Below are 19,459 nucleotides of genomic sequence, written 5' to 3'. Positions count from 1 at the left end.
GTGTCTGTGTGTGCCTGCCCAGGGCCTGGTGCAAGGGGCTTAAGAGAGGGACAGCAGTGACTGCAGCCCAGAGGTGGCAGGCATCAACAGCACTGGGCGAGCAGGGCACTATCCTGGCTCAGCCAGCAGAGGAACCCCACTTCCTCAGGACCTCCTCACTGGTGCTGGGAAGAGGATAGATGCTGGATGCAGCACTGCCAGACGTGGCCGTGACGGCGTAGCACTGCCCAGACCATGGATTTGGCTATCAGAGCCCGAGTTGCGTGAACTCTTAGGGTTGGCTGCAAGGAGGGCCCAGGCTGGGTCTGTCCTACTTTGAGGTCAGTGGGCATGGCCATGGAGGACCCTACAGGGATGTTTCAGCAGCCTTACCTCTGAGCGGTGTGTGGATCTGGGGCTCATGTATTTGTGTGTGTGTGCATGCGTGCATGCGTGCGTGCTTGTGTGTGTGTGTGTGTTTAAGTGGCTGAACTCACACAACTGCTTTTCTCCCTGAACGTGTGGAGGCTTTGGTAGCTGCCTGTGTCCCCACCTCTGTCCTGATGGTCTTCTTCCGGTGCTGTTCCAGGGGAGCATCTGGTGGTTCCTAGAGCTTCAGATGAAGGGTGCAGGGCGTTCCCTGGGTGGTTTCCTCAGTTCTTTTTTTCTTTTTTCTTTTACAAGTTAGATAGTGGGAAAATGTGCTGGAATCATTGCCAGTCTTTAGGTTTTGATTTTTTGTTGTTCTTAGGAGAGCTTATAAGAATTAGTGAAAGCAACCCTGCTGTCTGTTGGACTTGGCTGCTCCTTCCTGGACAATGACTAGGTGGGCATGCCCCACGTATGCCAGCTCAATCACAGTCCTAAAGTAGGAGCAATAAATCTGCTAGAGAAACGTGCTGAAACTCGAGATACCACACACCTGGCATCTCCATCCATCTGACAATATTCCCAGAACACCTACTATGTAGTGCTGTGCTATGCTCATGACACATGAAGAGCGAAAATAGACACAGTTTCTTCAGCAACAAATTTTGACAAATGCTATGAAAGGAAAGAGCAAAGTGCTATAAGAAAGAATAACTGCATTATAAAAGAAACCCGATGCTTTAGGTTAGGTGGTCTGGGAAGGCCATTCTGAGGGTGTATTATCTGACTCACTCTCCATTCATCTGATCCAAGTTGTAAGAATCTGCTAGACCTAGGAAGGGATGTAGGCAGTTCAGTCATGTTGATTTGAGTCCTATTTAGGAGATTTATTAATAGTAGACTATAATGTGAAAAGAATTCATTGGCCTAAGAATCAGGAGATATGGGTTCTAGTACTGACATGCCTCTAACTTGCTGTGCATCTTTGTGCAAGTTACTTGGAATTCAGGTCTTTGTTTTTTTCAGATGGAGATAATAACTGCACCCTGGCCACCCACAGGTTTGCTGTAGGGCTCAAACGAGGTAATGGGTTTAGGAGCCCTGAGGTCATTAAACCACTTGGGGGTAGGTGGCGAAGGGAATCTAACAGCCCGGGGGATGACAGGCAGAGCTATGAGAGAAAAGCCTGGGTCACTGTGGCGAAAGGGAGCAGGTATGTCCAGACTTGGTTTTAGCTACAGGAGAAGTGGGTGGGGGTGGGGCATGCTCAGCCCCATCTGCTCTCTCTGCCTGCAGTTCTCAGAGGAAGAAGACAAAGGAAGGGGAGCCCTCTCTTGTCTAGAGGCCACACCTGTTAGAAAAGAAAGGCAGAGAGCCTTAGGGCGAGAGAGAGCTAAAGGGAGAAAGCAGAAGCCGGGGAAACAGACTTACAAACTGGGCCCTTGGACACAGGGAAGTAGCCGATCAGGCACCAAGCTCGCTAGGCTTCCCTGGGGCCTCAAATTTCATATTGTGCGCCTGGCACATGTATCAGATCCATTCATGTGGACACAGACACATGACACACTTCATTATCTTTAGAAAAATGTGCACAAGCTCAGACACACCACCGTCAGCGGAGTACACTCCTTCGCAAAGGCTAGTGGTTGTCCTGTGTGGGTCCTATCCTCTCACTTTCTAGCGCCGTGACCTTGGGCAAGTTAATTTCTCTGATCTTTTTTTCTCCTCTATAAAGTGGGAGTAATAATACAGCATTGTATTGTTGAAGACCAGTGGAGGGTATAGGAAGAGCTGCCCTGGGGGCACATCAAGCAAATCCATCTGATTTCCAGTGGTTCCAGCCCTACCACATTAGGCTGTCAATAAAACAGAGAAGCCAGGGAGTTCAGAGACAATCTTGCTGTCCTCTGGCTTCCTAGTCCTTGGCATCAGGTCACACTGGGCCCCAGAAAGAAGGCTATGCATTTATTGAGCTAGGCACTTTTGCTAGAAGGCGAGGGAGAATTAGCCCTGAAATACCCCTGCCTCTTCTGGGCTGATTGTCCTGTTGGCACCAGCAACATTGCCCAAGAAAATCAGGACTAAGTCCTCCAAGCCCCAATCTACTTACCGCCTGGTCCTGGGAGAGCAATGTCCTCCCAGAAAAGAGAAGACTGGGATCGCTTTTTCCTCTCAAGTTGCATCCATCCATGCATCTGACAAACATCAAGTGCCTACTCTGAGCCAGCACTATATTAAATGCTAGTGGCAGAAACAGAGAATTTTGAAATGTGACTCCTGTTCTTTAGAGTCATGGTCTGGGCACAGAATGCTGCATTGGAACAAGCATAGATATTTGGAGTCAATAGGCCCAGATTCAAATTCTAGCTTCCTCATCTACCAGTGTATGGCCTTAGGACACACCACTTCTGTTTGCCCCGATATTCTCATCTGTAAAACGGGGCTAATAATTCTTGCATTTCAAGGTTCTTGTGAGGATTAAATGGGGTAACATGCAAAGCACCTAGCCCGAGCTAGATGCTCAGGAAATAGGTTCTATGCCAGGTACTCTAAAAGCAGGCATGGGGTTAGAGATGAGAAGATTCTATGGGATTCACGGTTCTCACTGCAGCAAAATAACTGATTCATTAACCATATTTTATCTTGTCTCTGGACCTTACCAGCATGGAAACAGCCCTGTCTTATGTAGACTGTCCAGGTAATTTAGGTATTTCTACCTTTTGCACAGATGTGGGTCTCTGGCTTCTGGGAGTTTATTAATTGGTCTAATGCCCAATGGGAGTTGGAAGCAGTGGGGTTGGGGTGGGCTTGAGTTTGGGAGGGCTGAAAGTTAAAGGGAGGCAAGGTCAAACGAGATGAAAAAGAGGTGGCAAGACAGCTGGACTGTGGGTATTCCCAGGTTATTGCAGAAAGGGTGACACATTGTAAACATGAAATAAAAATTTTCGAATGAATGAATGACCTACGAAATTCACTCTCTGCCTAATCTGACTCTCTTTCTTCTAAATCCCCTTCATGGAGAGGTTGCGTATTCTGTTCTGGAATAGCTGCATCTAGGTACTCTTATGAACTTTGATGTCCCCTCTGCAATAATCTCCATGGTTGACACAGGGTGGCCCAATGTGCGGGACAGGGCAGATGCAGCAGTACAGGTTACACCATCCCAGGTGAGCATGGGGTTGACTGGAGTGTGAGTTCTGGCTGGGGTCGTGCCCTGCTCTGCCTGAGCTGACCCCCTTCTCACTTTCTGCTTTCTCAGAGGCACAGGTCTGGAAACAGACTGGTTCTGGCTTTTCCTTGATGGAGAACCCCACAGGAGGTGCTGAGAGGGGCCTGAGAGACAATGAGAAGTGGGGGGTGCTTGATGGAAAACTACAGACAGACATTCTCACTTCACACCCAGCCCTGCCAGGAAGTTCTGAAATACAAAGGGGAAACTCATGCAAAGGGAAATTTCCCTTTCTCCCCACAACTTCCCCTCCTCCACACCACCTAGGGCTGAAGAAGCATCTTCATTGCCTTGAAAAAGACAGTGGCTGTTCTGAATGAATGGTCTCGTGAAGCCATGTTCAGGAATAGTGATGAGGATCCTGTCCTGGATAAGCTCATTGGGCACATAACACAAGACACACACATCTAGTCAACACGATTCACCACTGATAGCTGCCAGGCAATCAAGCTGTGTGCCCTAGTGCTGAGAGGTCACCAGGGCATTGTTATGCTGCCTGGAACCAGGCACCTCATCAGCCCAGCCCCTGCTTCTAGAGGACCCATAGCAAACACCAACGACTCCCCTTAGACACCTGTTATCCTAAGAAATTTACCTCATTGTCTTCAGCCCTCATAGCAACTCTGTGAAGTGGGTATTATTATCTCTCTTTTATGGAGCGATAAACTGAGGCTCAACCCTTGCCTAGCTGACATAACTGGTAAATGACAAGAGGAGGGGTTCAAACTCAGGTCCGTCTGACTACAAACCTGTGTCCTTTCTAGACTGGGCTCTGGGCGCTTTCTCTAGGAAAATCCCAAGGAAAAGAGTAGTGCTGGTGAAGGTCCAGAGTCCGCCTTGAAACCACAGAGGGGCAGGTACTTGGTGGAAAACTCCAGCATGTGATTCACCCTCCTCCCATGCTCTGTCACTGAGGCCAACACCCCTTTTGAGGTTCTCACTTCTCAGCCTGGGAGTTGGTGGCTTCATTCCACTGCTCTGGTTAAGAAAGGGCTGTCCTCTCTGCCTGTGCATCCCCCTCGGCTCGTCCCTTGGAAGGAGCTGGTACCGGCACCAGGAGGGGATAAGGTGAGAAGGGGAAATGGGGAAGAGGCAAGGAACAAAAGGAGGAGAGAGAAGGTGGAATGTGAGTCTCTGAGCTCGGCTTGGAGGGGTCCTCTTGGGACAGCGCCCACTGAGAGGGCAGGAGGGGCCACAGTGGGAGTGAGTGGGGGTGGGGGACTGGGGACAAAGGACTTGACTTCCTGAATTTGGATGTCGTAATCCTGATTCACAAACTTTGACCTCAATCCCTCCTGTTGCATGTGGTATTTCTCTGCTCCTTCACCTCCCAATACACTGGCATGCACACATACTCACACACGCACACTCACACACACACCAGTCGCTTTCTGTCTGGGAGCCCCAGGCCAACTGCTCAGATAGGATTCTGAGCTGCGAGGACAAGAGAAAGAGTGAAGGTGGAGGACAGTTTCCCTTTCAGGTCCGTCTGTGGGCAATTAATTCTCTTAGTGGCTTCCCTGGGGCTCTCCTGGGACCTGAGGCATGGAGCTGAGCTGACTACAGGAGCCGGATCAGGAGCTGAGGTGAGCAGGAGGTGGAGGGCTGGATCTATCTTTGCAGTCTCTGAGAGAGTCCTCAGAGGCACTCGAGGATGAGAAGAACTGGGAGGCGAGACTGTAGGATTAATTGTGTGCGTCTGTGGTGCAATGCACTGGGACCGGAGCAAAGTCTGATGTTCGGGAATCTTAGAACAAGGGGTGTCACCCCAGCTCCCCCTCACCACCTACAGCATCCCAGTTGCTCGGGGACAAGCCTGGGTAGCAGGAAAGTCCATAGATGGGGAGACGGCCACGGGGAGTGGGTGAAAGAGGGGGTGATCACCTGACTGAGAGGGAGGGGAAGCAGACAGTGCCCAGCAAGGTGACAGAAAGAGCAGAGAGGAGAAACCACGACCATCCCTGAAGGCCGGTGGTCTGCGATTAGCTATCGTAGGTGAAGGAGCTCCTGCCCTCCTTGCATCAAAAGAGCAGAAGGAGGAAGCTCCCTGGCTCGGGGGTCGTGGAGGCATAGGCATGCTGGTGCCTTTAGGGGGTAATGAGGGTGCTGATAGAAGGCACAGGGGGCCACTAGCCAAGCCAAGCAGCCCCCAGGATGTGAAGGACTAGACAGGAGCCAGGTTTTGGTGCAGTGCACACAGGTATGTGTGTGCAAAGGGACATGACGGGAATGGTACCAGTATGTGTATGGAAATGAGAACTGGTATGTGGGTGTGGGCCAAAGCGGGGGCTGGAGTGTTCTCTGCCCTGTGTCCAGGGGCTGGGCCACTCCTGTGCTGGACTGGAGAGTGTGATGGGGCTGAGCTGGCCTCCCAGCAGCATGTGGGGAGCAGCACTTTTATACTTGCTCCTCAGCTAGACCCTGGCCAGGCTTCCACCCACATGCCCAGCTCCTGCAAACAGTTGATTGTGGACTTGCTAGCCTCTTGAATATTTCCTTAACGGGCAGCACTCAGCCCAGCGTGGGTGCTGGTGTCTTTGCTTCTGGAGGACACTGAGGTATAGTGAGCTCCATTCCATGCCCCCGAACCCTGTGCCAGCTTAGCAGAACAGATGGGCAGCCTGGGAAGGTGATGCTAGGGGCTAGAGAAGTGACAGAGCTGGGGTGAACTCTTAGGAAGGGGGAGATCTCTAGAAGTCATCTTGAGTGGATGACAGTTTAACAATTGCCAGCAAACGGGCTGGGGTGGAAGGGCATAGTGGGGGCAGGGTGAGGGCAGCAGGAGGGCAGGGTGTGCTGTCCTTAGGGTTTTAAAAGTAATCTCAAAAGGAGAACTCTGTACGGCTTATTTTTATGTCTAACATCCTCCTGGACATTTCTTCCCTGAATATAACTTGAATTCCACGTGCTGCAAGTTAAGCCTGTTTCTCTTTCATTCTCCATGGCTCTGGGCCAGCTTTCCTTTTCACATTCTCTTGCTTTCGTTCTGCTATTTCTGTTTTTCATCCTTATCCATCAGTTATGATCCTCCCAACAACTTTAAAAAAAAAAAAGGCAAAAAAAAAAAAACATGCCACCTCTGTGTGAGTTCATCAGTTCATGTTCTCTTCTCTCTCTTCCCCTATCTGCAATGCAACCCAAACCCTGTGCCCAAATTGAGTTCTGAGATTTGCTTCCCAATCCCACACTCACCTCTGGTCTTCCCTTCATTTACTCCTTTTCTCCACCAGGTCTGGCCTCCTCCAACTGTTGAGGACAGCTTTGTCCTGAAATAGCTGCATCTGGTCTGGGAACAGTAAGGCTTGTCTCCTGACCATCCCCTTGGCGACTCTCGTGTTCGGATTCCCCCTGAGCTGAGCTAACCTATGGCTTGGCAAGCAAAGGCAATAATCTCTCCTTGTCTTTTATGGATCTTATTTTTATCCCCTGCCCTCCTAACACCCCTATTGAGCAGGGATCCTTCTCTCTTCCAGGGAGGCTTAAAGCTCAGACAGAAAGTGTGATTTGCCCAAGGTCACGCAGCAAGTTAGAGGTTCGGCTCCACCACTTATTGTATTGGTAAGTTTATTCAAACTATTAAAAAATTGTTTTACTGAGCACCTGCTAAGTATTAGGTCTTGCTCTTAATTTCTCTGAGCTTCATTTCCTCCTTTATAAAATGGAGTTAATAGTAATACCTATCTCAAAGATTTTTCTAAAGATAAAATTTAATAATGTATATAAAGATGTATATGTTTTTAGGACAGCACTTACTTGAATGTTAACTGCTTATTATTACTAGAACTTGGGTTTCCTGTTTGGTGCTTTTTTCATCAATTTTTTTTAGTTCATTCATTTATTCATCCATTCATCAATTCATTCATTTGTTTAATGATTCAGAGGCTGTTCCTCAAGGTATCCCAGCCCCAACTTTGTAGCAGCATCCACAGTTTGTTCAGGTATCACCAACTTTTCCCCTGGGGCCAACCTGCCCTGTTCTTTCAACCTGGGCTCTGGTTCTCAAGGTCCCCCGGGGTCTGCTGCTTATTCTGAACCTGGAGTTGTCTCCTTTTCCTTCCTCCACCCTCAGCCTCTGATTTCCACTGGGTACCTCTCTCCTCACCTTCCTTCCTGGGCTGAGCTTGCAGTGGAAGCCCCTGAGTGTGTGCCAATACTGGAATTTCACCCTGACATGCTTTCTCATTCCTGGGATAACCTGCACCCTCCAAGTCACCTTCAAAAATTTCCATAACCTCAAATGGCTCCTGCCACACCTTTCTAACCAACTTGGGGTTGGGCCGTTGCCTGGGTTAAAAGGACCAACAAATAAACACAGACTCTTCTTTTAATAAAAAGAATCCCTTATGTTTCTCTAGAGCCTTGGAAGAGCATGGAGCACTTGGTGGCTCTGGGTAACTTTGATGCCCCAACGCCCTTCTGAGGCGAGGAGTTGTGGGTGGGTGCTTCCCTCTGCAGCCTGGACACTCCCTCCTGGCAGCTCACTGGAAACAGAGGCAGAGGTAGCCTCAGGGAGATCGTGGGGGTTAGGGGGGAGGGAGGGGAAGGCAAATAAGGATTTTGGATAGAACACTACCTTGCAGTCATTTGTCTCCTGGCAGTTGACAAATGGACAACAAGAGGGCAGAGTTACACTGAGAGTGGCCCACATCATTTTTCTGGAAGTCCAGGGAGCTTTGTGCTTTTTAGGAGGGCAGGGAGTTGGGAAGGGCTGTGACCTGCCATGATATGCAACTACTTCCGGGTCTCCCTTGAGGAGCCGCTTTGATTTGAAAATGATTACTACCCAAGTGAGAATTGCTCTTATGACTCCTTCTACCACCAGGATACCTTCTTGTTCTCAGGACAGAGGTACAACAGAGAGAAAAAGAACCAGTGTTTCCTTGAGCCAGCGTTCACTTAGCCCTGGCACCAATCCTAATCCTCACCTGGCCTTGTTTGGAGGCCCCACCTTCCCCTTCCCTCCCAATCAGATACCTAGGGCTAGCTGGCTCCCATGTTTACTCTGAGTTGACCAATCACCCTGGTACAGGGATGAGCACACGACTGGTCAGGGGAAGACCATGTGGTCACCTGAGCCACATCTGTCCTTTGACCTCTGGCAGCCTTTGATCCCTTCTGGCCTGCGGGCTGGAGGCTAAGCTGATGCCACTCACTGGGTACTGAGGAACTGGGACAGACAGGACAGCAGGGATGGTGGCTGGCTATGAAGATCAAAAGTAACTTGGAGTAAAAGGCCCCAGGGACCTTTTTAATCCCAATCCACTCCCAAATGGTTTTAGGCAAATCACTTTATCTGTCAAGGCCAAAATTTCCCCATGTGCAAAATGATTTGGTCCCTAGTTTTGTTCTCAGAGTCAGAAGAGCAAAATGTAACTTTAGGTATAAATGTCACTGAGCGTTTCAGAAGAGAAGCAATAGTCCAACAATATTAAAACAATATTCCAACAGTAATGAAAAAGCAGATTAGGATAGAAAGATTAGGATAGGAAAAGCAGGGATGGTGGGGCATGTGTTGAGGTTGGACAGCTCATTTCTTTTCTTTTCACCAGGCTGCGCCTCTCTCAACAACCTGGTCTACTCTCAGCTCAGTGGCCTCCCAGTCCATTACATGGCTATGGACAGAAAAGTGGCAGTCCATGAAGATGGGCCTCCTGTGGTCTCCTGGTTCCCTGAGGAGGGAGAGAAGTTGGACCAGGAAGGCAAGGACCAGGTGAAGGATCGGGGCCAATGGACCAACAAGATGGAGTTTGTGCTGTCAGTGGCCGGGGAGATCATTGGGCTGGGCAATGTCTGGAGGTTTCCTTATCTCTGCTACAAAAATGGAGGTGGTGAGTTCATTCTGAGGTAGGCGTGGTGGGGAGAGTTGAGCCTGACAGCCAGGCAGTGCCTATGTGGGCGCCTCCTACCTGGGCAATGTGGCAAAGTGGAAGGAGGCTAGAATGGAATTGGAGGACTCGACTTTGCGTTCCAGCTCCATCACTGGCACTAGTGTCCCCCTGTGTGAAATGGTGATGTTACCTCGCAGGGCTACAGTGACGATTAAATGAGGCAATGGCAGAACCTAGGAATCTGATTTTTAAATAAGCTCCTTTATTACTCTGTAGAAATGTCACTTGTTGACAGGATTCATTCATTCATATAACCAATATCATTGTGGGTCTAGCATGTGCCAGACACTGTCCTAGATACAAAACAGAACATATTCCATGTGTTATAGTCTAGTGAAGGGTGGCAGATTACAGACAAATAAGTAAAACATGGGATATGTCAGATGGTGATGAGTGGAACGGTGAGCAGCACAGCCAGGAGGAGGGCTAGGGAATGCTGGTCACAAGGTGGGGGGCGAGGGATTTGAAATGTGAAATAAGGTACCAGAAAGGATTTTGTTCAGGAAGCGGCATTTGGGTAAATACTTGAAGGAGGTAACGGAGCAACTCTTATGGATGGATAACTGGTGAAGAACATTCCAAACAGAGGGAACAGCAAGTGCAAAGATCTGGGAGTGAATGTGCAACTGGGACGTTTGAGGAACAGCGAGGAGGGGAATGACAGGTGGGGAGAATAACGGAGATGAGATCAGAGAGGTAGCAGGGCTTTGAAGGAGACGGGAAGAATTTCGATTAGAGAAATGATTTTATCTTGTCTATCTATGATTTTTTTTAAAATTAAAGAACATCGTTTTTCAGCACTAGTAGTAAAAAATGAGCAGGGACATGCCAGGAAGTGGCTAGAATAATATTTTTAAGTTACAATTAATTGGTTTTTAGTATATTCACAAAATTGTACAGCCACCACCAACAATGATTTTAGAACATGTTCATCACCCCAAAAAGAAGCCCTGTACTTGTTGGTCATTCCCCATTTCATCTCCCCACCAGCCCTTGCCAATCACTAATCTCCTTTCTGTGGATATGGACTCACCTCTTTGGGATGTTTCATATAAATGAAATAATTTGTTTCTAGGAATTTATTTGTGAGTGGCCAGATTCATTTTGCCTTATGGAAAATACCTGTATTCTTCTTGTGGAAATAGTATATGCTTGTAGTGAATATTGGAAACATTCCAGAAGGTAAAAAGAAACATTCCCATTTATACAAACCATTGTTTAGAAAATCTTTCTAAGCACTACCTATATTTAATTTGACAAATATTTACTGAGCATCTACCAAATTTGACAAATATTTACTGAGCATCTAGTTTGTTCTGTGTTCTGAAACTTATAGTTATTATTACAAACTGCTTGAACATGACTCCAAAGGAATAGAAATGGGATTTCCTGGGCAGGTCAGGGCTGTGAAGCCAAGACTGGGAGTGGAAAACTAACGCTGGGCCAGAGGGGAGGGGAGGCAAGAAGAAAGAGTAGAGAGGTGGTGACCTCTTTCTTTGTCCCAGGCCACAGTGTCATAGACACATAAGATGTTAGAGTTAGAGCTAAGGATGATTGAGGCTGGGCTCTCTTATTTCATAGAGGAGGACACAGAGGGTCACAGAGTTCAGCGACTTACCCAACACCACAGAACTGGTTGGGGTACCAGTAGGCCCTGGAAGATATGTTCACTGACTCTCACATCGCTGCATGCATCTTGCCCTGCCATCTGAAAAGGAGGAAGGATGACGGCCCAGGAGACAGGGCTTTGGGTTCCAGTGTGTGTCTTGCCTCTGTCCTGCCTGGTGGCTGCAGCTGTGGCTGTGGCCTCTGTACTGGCCGTGGAGCATGGTAGAGAGACGAGCACCTACGACAGTGTATAGTGACACGAGGCTGAGCCCGGGTCTTCTGTGAAATGGCGGTACCAGATTCCATTTACCGTGCAGGATCTGCGTTCATCTCTGTCACTTGTGTTCTCACTTTAGCTCTGCCCCAAACTAACTACTTGGAGAAAACAGGCTGCCATCCCTCTATCATGCTTCCTTCACCTTTAACATGAGGGGCTAAGAGAGGTCAGGGGTCTAAATCTGGGGCCACTGGTCTTTCGGGGTCTAGGAAGGTAGTAACAAAGGTCCAGGAATTAGTTTCCTTATTTCAAACAACTTAATGTGGGAACACTACTTCACAGATTGACCCAAATGTCAGTTTTTTTTCTTCGGGCTAGAATTGTACTAACTCATTGTGGTAATATGGTTTATCTCAAGCTGACCATAGCCCTGGTCGGCAATTAAATAGTTTTTACTATCATATTAATTAATTCATTAATTGTTAATAATTGGTTGTCAATTGGTTATTAATTAATAATTAGTTAATTACCAGTAATTAATTCTTAGTTAATACATAATTCTATAGAGAAAAATCTTTCAAAGGGGATGAAAAAATAAAGTTATGGGTCTAATAATGTCTTTGGTTATGAAAAAGCAGGGAGTCACCAAACTAGATCATCCTCAGGAAATGCTTCATTCCAAAAGAGAGTTTTATAAAATTTTGAGTTTCCCAATTGTCAGTGGTTCAGGAGAGAGGGCTTAGCAGAGATAATGAGGCATACCTTGGTGCAGAAGGAGGGAGATTTTATACAGGCCTCCAGTCACCCTGTGTGCACAGATCCCCGTGGGGCATCACAGGCCACTTGTGCCCATAGCCTGGGCAGGTGCCAAGAGAACTGTGGGCCAGGATCACCCCCCAAAGCAAGGGTTCTCAGGAGCTCACTGGAGGGGAGGGCATTTGCGGTGATTGTGTGTTGGAAATCCAGGGGAAAAGCCAAGGATGACGGAGGCCCCTATAGTCCATCCAGATCAACCTCCTTCCACCGTCCCCAAAGGCCCAGGACTAGTGCTGCCTTTTCAGGGTAGATTCAGCCCGAGGCAGGCCCAGCTGCAGGCCTCCTGAGGTCAGCCCATCCTCTGTGGGACAAAAGGCTACATTCCAAGGGGAGAACTGAAGCCATCTCCTCTACTAGAGGAGAAGGACCACCACGCAGGAGCCTCTGGGTCATATGCCCGCTCAGACTTCCTGTAAAGTGCCCTCCAGGAAGTCCCCCATCCACGTCCCTTCTCCTGAGCACCACCCTCAGCTGGGCCCCTGCAACCATCTAAGCCATGCAAAACAGAGTCTGTGGTGTTGAATGGCCTTGTGTTTATTGATATTCTAGTGTTATTCAGGATGTAAAGGCAAATATGGTGTTAAAAGGGACTTCAGAACTTGGGAGAGAGTTACTGGCTTGTCAAGGCTCCCTAAGGTCCAGAAAACCCATGAACCCTTCTCCTTTACTCTCACATATTGCTATTGGGAGTGCAGATTGGCACAAGAGTTTTGGAGGGCAATTTGGAAATGCATGTCAAAGACCTTAAAAAAATGTTCATACCCAAAACGTGGAAAGAACTCAAGTGTCGATCCATGGATGAGTGGATAAACAAAATGTGGTCTATACATACACGGGAACGTTATTCAGTCTTAAAAAGGAAGGACATTCTGACACATGCTCCCACATGAGTGAATCTTGAAGACATTGCGCTAAGTGAAATAAGCCAATCACAAAAGGTTAAGTACTGCATGATTCATTTTATATGAGTTGCTTAGAATAGGGAAATTCAGATTAAAAAAAAGTAGAACGATGGTTGCCAGGGGCTGGGGAAACAGGGGAATGGAGAGTGTTTGATGGGTACAGAGTTTCAGTTTGGGATAGATGAGAAGGTTATGAAGATGGATGGCAGTGCTCGTTGCACAACGATGTGAATGTTCTTAATGCCACTGAAGTGTACACTTAAAGATGGTAAGATTTATTTTATACATATTTTACCACAAAAAAATGTGTACACTCTCTGACCCATCAATTCCTCTCTTGGAAATTTATAGCAAGGAGCAAATTAGACAAGCACACAAGGATGCGGATTAATGGTCTTTATCACAGCAGGGTTTCTCATGAAACAATAATAAAGGTCAAAGGAGATATTGACAAAAGAAACCACGATAGATGCACAAAGTGGAATACTACACAGCCATTAAAATGATGGCATAGATACGTATTTATTGATATGAAAAGAGGTTCTTAATATACATTTTAAAATTATTATCAAGTAATATATAGTAGTTTTTCATTTTTTAAAAAAAGAAATGTAAATGTGTGTTTATAAGAAATTGGAAGGATATGTAATGCTTTTATCCTTTCTTTCTTTTTGTAATTTCTGGTTTTTTTCTACAGAGTGATATGGATTACTTGGGAGGCATTATAATGTGGTAGTTAAGAGCACAGACTCAAGATCAGACCACGAGAGTTTGTGCCTCAGATTCCTCATCTGTGTCTCAGTTTTTGAATCTTTAAAATGGCCTCTCGTCCATAGAATAGACATAACAATAGTACCTAGCCCAGGAGAGGTTGTTGTGTGAGGATTTTGATGATGGTGAAACATTTAGAAGAGTGCCTGATACACAGTAAACACCAAAAAAGTGCTAAGTGTTATTATTGTGCAATAAACAATAATCCATTCACCCACAGGCACACTTCTGAGGTGAGATAGATGTCTTAGTGACTGAAGTGGGTCCTATGGGCTTAAGTTAACCTTCAAATCCATTCACATGTAATCTGCTGGATATCTTTTAGGCCTGGCCACCTACTGGGGCTGCAGGTCAATGCCTGATCACCTGGCTGCTCACCACCTATTGGGGGTGCAGGTCAATGCCTGATCACCTGGCTGATCACCAGTTTCCGAGAGTCTGCCTGAGCAGAAGAATGGCCTTTGCTGAGTGCCCCATTCAAATCAGAGCCTGGTAGAGAGAAAAAATCCTTTGAAAATTATTAGAGGGAAAATAATTTTTTCAAGGTGTTTTTGTTTGTTTGCTTTTTTCTAAAATGTAACAAACTTGATAATTTAATAAGCATATCAAATTATACTGAACACACGTTTTTGTTCCAAAAATAATAAATCGACTAGATTTGTGAAGCACACTTAGAAAATAAATAGTGCACGCATTAGGATTTCTACCGAAATTTTATTTCATTTCCCTTCAAAGATCTTTCCTGTCCTTAGCGGGGTTCAGACTGGAAAATTTTTGCCTGTCTCTGCTCACAGATAAGAGGAAGCCGACTTGGGACCCTGGGAGGGATAAGGCGGGAGATTAAGGACTCTGGGTGCTGGAGCACAGGTTTCTGGGAGGGGCCTAGGGACGAAAGTCTCAGGCTCTGCCTCCCTCTCTGCAGGAGCCTTCTTCATCCCTTACTTTATCTTCTTCCTCACCTGTGGCATCCCGGTGTTCTTCCTGGAGGTGGCACTGGGCCAGTACACCAGCCAAGGGAGCGTCACAGCTTGGAGGAAGATCTGCCCCCTCCTCCAGGGTAAGTGTTCTCCTTCACCCTCCTCTTTGCAGGCCACCAACCTGCCTCCATCTCTCCATCAACCCTGCCTTCCTATTCTCTAGCCACTTCTTTCATTTATCCACTCTCATCCTGTGCTAATTGCTGTGGGGCACACAGGAAGTATAATAAGGCTTTGTGGGGCAGGAAGCTTATAAATCCTGAGGAGGAAGGCGCTCCTCAAGAAAGACGATACAAAGTTACAATGAAAAATCAGGTGCAGAGCCTTTTCCCCCTTGTATGTGGGGAAACCTGAAGCTTCATTTTCACTAGCTTCATGGAAAACATGTTTTTGTGTACATGTGTGGTCCCAGATGTACCTCCAAAGTATATAATAATAACGTATTATTATTATATAATGATGATGATGATGATGATGATGATGATACGTAACATCTGTTGAGCCCTACCATATGTCAGAGCTCATATCAGCACTTTCTGTTGCATTTCTTCATCTAATCCTCTAATAATAACTTTAGTCAGCTCATTTTGTAGATGAGAAAAATGGGGTTCTTTGCTAAGGATTTGAACCCAGGTCTACCTGAGCTGAAAGGTCATGTTCTTTCTTATGTTGGAGATTATGTTAGGGACAGCTCCTGTCCTCTCTCTAGGCATCTGTTGACACTAATGTGAACAGCCTGGAGTATCTTTCCCCAGCCCCCTCTAAAGATGATTGGGCCAGCCCCCTGGGGGGCTGTAGAAAAGAAACCCAAGGAGTCTCTTTGTCCCTGAGAGGTTCCTTTTAGTTTGAAATGGAGAGAGGACTCTTCCCCTCACGTCAGTCCCTAAGGGAGCCCCAGGGACTAGGCTACGTGGGGTTGCCGTCCAGCTTAGTAGGCTAGACAGAGGTGGGCATGGTGGGGGACTCTGGCTCTTGTGCAGGCTGGAAACCTGACTACTGATTTGGGGGGGTGTGTGCCAAGGGGTTGGGGAGGCAAGGCTAGCCTGGTACTGATTCCTCTTGGGGCCTCCATGGGGCCCCTGTAGGGGCAGCAGTGAGGGATTGGAGCAGGATAGAGCTTGGCTCATCGACGTTTCTACTCCAGAGTTCTGGGTGCTTTGGGAGTGCTGCGCCCTCAGCCAGAGCATACAGTTTCTGGTGTTCTGCTCTGGACCTCAGTGGTAGCCTAATTCCTACCCAACTGGGCTCTATCCCCAGGGCCAAGCAAGCTCATGGGTGGCACCGGCAGGGCTGGCCTCTCTGGCACACAGGTACTAACTCTGAGGAGAGAGCCAGGGGCAAGGCAAGCAAACAGCATTAGATGCTCAGGGGCTTAGGGGAAGGCACTGCTGCTCCTTCCTTATTTTCCCAATTGAGGAGACTCCAAGGCCTAGAGTTTCAGGGACAGGCTCACTCAGTGGGGGTGCACTTATGTTGGTGGGATCCTCCAGGCTGCTTACTACCAGCTCCCTACCTGCCTACCTGCTTCTGCCCCACATCCACCCTCCCAGCAAACCTGTGCACACTGGAGAGACACTGAGAAAACACATCTCTCTGCTTACCCACACCCTCCCTCCTTCCTCAACTTACAAGTAGGAGCAAGCTTTCTCCCTGACCTCATCCTCGCCCCCAAACAAGGCTGTGCCCCTTCCCCGCCTGGCAGTCAGGCTTCCTAGCGGTCCCCAGGTTGATGGGACTGCTGGGTCTGGTGGGCAGCAGGAGCACAGCCTGTTCCCACCGCGTTGTGGCCCCTTGGTTGTTGTGTGAGCATCTGTGCACTCTAGATACCCCGTCAGAGGCCACTAGCCCCCCGGGGGATCCCCCTGCCTTTGGCAACCTTGGTTACCTCCCCTCCAGAGGCCCAAGCTGATGCTGCCCCAGGACACTGTCCAACCCCTCCGCACTGCCCGCCCACCCTCCAGCTCCACAGTGGCCTGGATGCTTCACAGACACTCCACCAAGGAACCCCTCCTGCCTCCTGCGGAGTTTGCCAGACCAGTAGGAACAGATAATCTGGGCAGACTCTCCTGGCACAGGGGTAGGGGCGTTGCTGACAGTCAGCATTGTTTGTATGACCAGCCTTTGGGCTGTCTGTCATCCTCTAACCTTAATTCATTAGTTCTTAAGCCTCCATTTCCCTGGACATAGGACAAACAAGCGGGTCCTCCCCCAGGCGGAGCCCCGCCTGGCTTTCACACCTTGAGACTAAGAGCTGACCTGGCAACGTGCTACTTTTAACCTTACTGCAGCAAAGATCCCACAGTTGTACGATACAGGCAGAGTGGGTGAGTGACTGCTCCTGCCCTTGCTCCCTCTCACCCCAAGATGTGTCCGCCCAGGACATAGGCTGCACCCTAACCTTCCACTGCTGCTGGGTGTTAGAACAGAGGGCGTTTACCCTCTGTTCACTTGCCTCCCTCTCCAGAGGAGATGGTGTGGAGGATGAGCACCAAGCTCTACAGTATTTGGCAGCCGCTGCCGCTCTCTTCCTTGCTGCTTTCTTCTGGGTTTTGCTCTTATTTTGAGACTGATTCTTACCAAAATTTTCCTGCTTATTTCTTTGTTCTTCCTTTTCATTTTGCAAGTAATGCATGATTATAATAGCAAAACTAGAAAATGCAGATAGACAAAAGAAAAAAACTTTAAAAAGAGAACTCAAATCCTATCACCTAAAGAACCACTTGTTAACTTTTAGATGATGATACTTCCAGAGTTTTTCTCATTAAAAAAAAAAAAAAAAAGATATACATTCAAATATATATTATAAAAATGGGAGGATGCATAAATGGCTTTTCATGCCAATGAACTAACCCTGGTTGTCTTCTCGTGTGGCACCCAGTATCATTCTAATCACAACTGGCAGCTTTTAGGTGACTTTTTTGGGGCTAACATCGATCTCTTGAATTCTCTTATTGCTTCCTGCCCCTCCCCCGCACCGGAAGGCATTGGTATGGCATCTGTGGTCATTGAGGCCTATTTGAACGTCTACTACATCATCATCCTCGCCTGGGCCCTCTTCTATCTGTTCAGCTCCTTTACCTCTGAGCTACCCTGGACGACCTGTACCAATACCTGGAACACAGGTATCCATCGCTTTAGCCCCGGGATGTGGGCTCTCCCTAGGGGCTGGGCTCGTAGTGTCTGGTGATGGGAGCACATGGCAGAACTTGCCTCAAAGCTAAGCTATGTAGCCTTTGGTGCCAGGTTTGCTGGCTGACCCTTCTATGGGACCTCAGACCAGCCATTAAACCCGAAAATCCAATGGGACCGTAAATGTGTTATACAGCTGCAAGAGGTTAGCATCACTCACTTGTCCATTCACTTAACAAACATTTACTGTGCATTTACTGTGTGCTAAGCACCGTGCAGCTGCTAGAGAGCCAAAGGTGAACACAGGCAACATGGCCCCAGCCATCACTAAGCATGCAGTCTAGTGGCAGAAACAGACAAATTAACAAAATAATTACAAATTACAATGTGTGAAAGAAACAGTGCAGTAACTACATAACGATAGGAGGGAGGAGGGCTAGCTGAGGGTTGAAGGATGAGAAAGAGCCCATGTGAGCAGCATTCCATGGGAGGGGGACAGGCACAAGAATTCAGTCCCTTTGACTGTTGAGTTGTGACAGAGTGCTATCTGAAGGAGCCACTTACATGGGGGCAGAGTGCCTCTGAAGTCTGGATTATGTCAGAGCAGTGTCAGGCACACAAGATGGGGGGCTGGTTCCATGAACCATCTGAGCAGCCAATTCCTGACACTCTGGAGGTGGCTGCTCCAAAGGAAGCTCTTGGGACTGAGAATGATGGGGACTACCAGGACGCAAGGCCAGAGGGTCAGGGGGTCTTGGGTATGAGAGCATCTCTCCCCATCTCGTTCTTAACCGATGCACTCCTCACCTTGTCCCCGACAGAGCATTGCATGGACTTTCTGAACCACTCTGGAGCTAACAAAGTGATGCCTTCTGAGAACTTCACCTCACCTGTCATGGAATTCTGGGAGTAGGTGCTGGGCCTGGTTGCCATGTGCCAGGAGTCCTTAAGTCGAGGAAATTTGGATGTCTGAGATCTGGAATTTGGAGTGCAAATTTAAGGCTCTCGGTGCATGTTTCCCAGCACTTATTCCCACCCTCGCACATCACTGAGAGATGAGGGCATGCTCACACATCTGCCCACAGTTGTCCACCTACATCCCCCAAATCCACCTATGTTTAGCTAGACTTACACATTTATCCATGTCAACTGGCATTCTCGCACATGCCTCATTACACCCTCACACCCCCCACATCCCATGCACCCACCCAGACTTACACATCTACTCACACATATCTGTTGGTGTGCTGGTAACAGCCTGGTTGGCTTAGGAGAGCTGATTGTGCACATCTCTTCCCAACTCCATGTGTAGTCATGTCACATTGGCCAAGGTGGGAGTATTTACACCACAGAAATTGGCAAACTCTACACTTATACATTCACCCTCCCACATAACCACTTACACGCTCATACCCACCTGCGCCCACACATGTCCACCTACATTCTCACACACACATTTCCATCACCCCTGTACACATCTTTAGATACTATCATACACTCAGCCCCTCCACTTGATACCCATATACTTGCTCATCGATCTGCATATATATATGAATGAGTAAAGGGAGAGATTA

The 19,459-nt window shown here is 47.8% G+C and overlaps 1 protein-coding gene across 1 annotated transcript in view; it reads left to right on the top strand.

The window, feature by feature from the left end:
• Nucleotides 1-9,191: 9,191 nt before the first annotated feature.
• The window catches only part of SLC6A12 (solute carrier family 6 member 12), a 20,335-nt gene continuing 10,067 nt past the window's right edge, over nt 9,192-19,459 (top strand). Inside the window, exons 1-4 of the mRNA XM_015598438.2 lie at nt 9,192-9,405; nt 14,702-14,836; nt 17,738-17,878; nt 18,707-18,794. Of these exons, the coding sequence (XP_015453924.1) occupies nt 9,192-9,405; nt 14,702-14,836; nt 17,738-17,878; nt 18,707-18,794 (578 nt within the window). The remainder of the gene's footprint in view (nt 9,406-14,701; nt 14,837-17,737; nt 17,879-18,706; nt 18,795-19,459) is intronic.

The sequence above is a fragment of the Pteropus alecto genome, unplaced genomic scaffold, assembly GCF_000325575.1.
Source record: "Pteropus alecto unplaced genomic scaffold, ASM32557v1 scaffold76, whole genome shotgun sequence".
NCBI classification, from domain to species: domain Eukaryota; kingdom Metazoa; phylum Chordata; class Mammalia; order Chiroptera; family Pteropodidae; genus Pteropus; species Pteropus alecto.
This window is presented reverse-complemented; position numbering and strand designations above follow the sequence as displayed.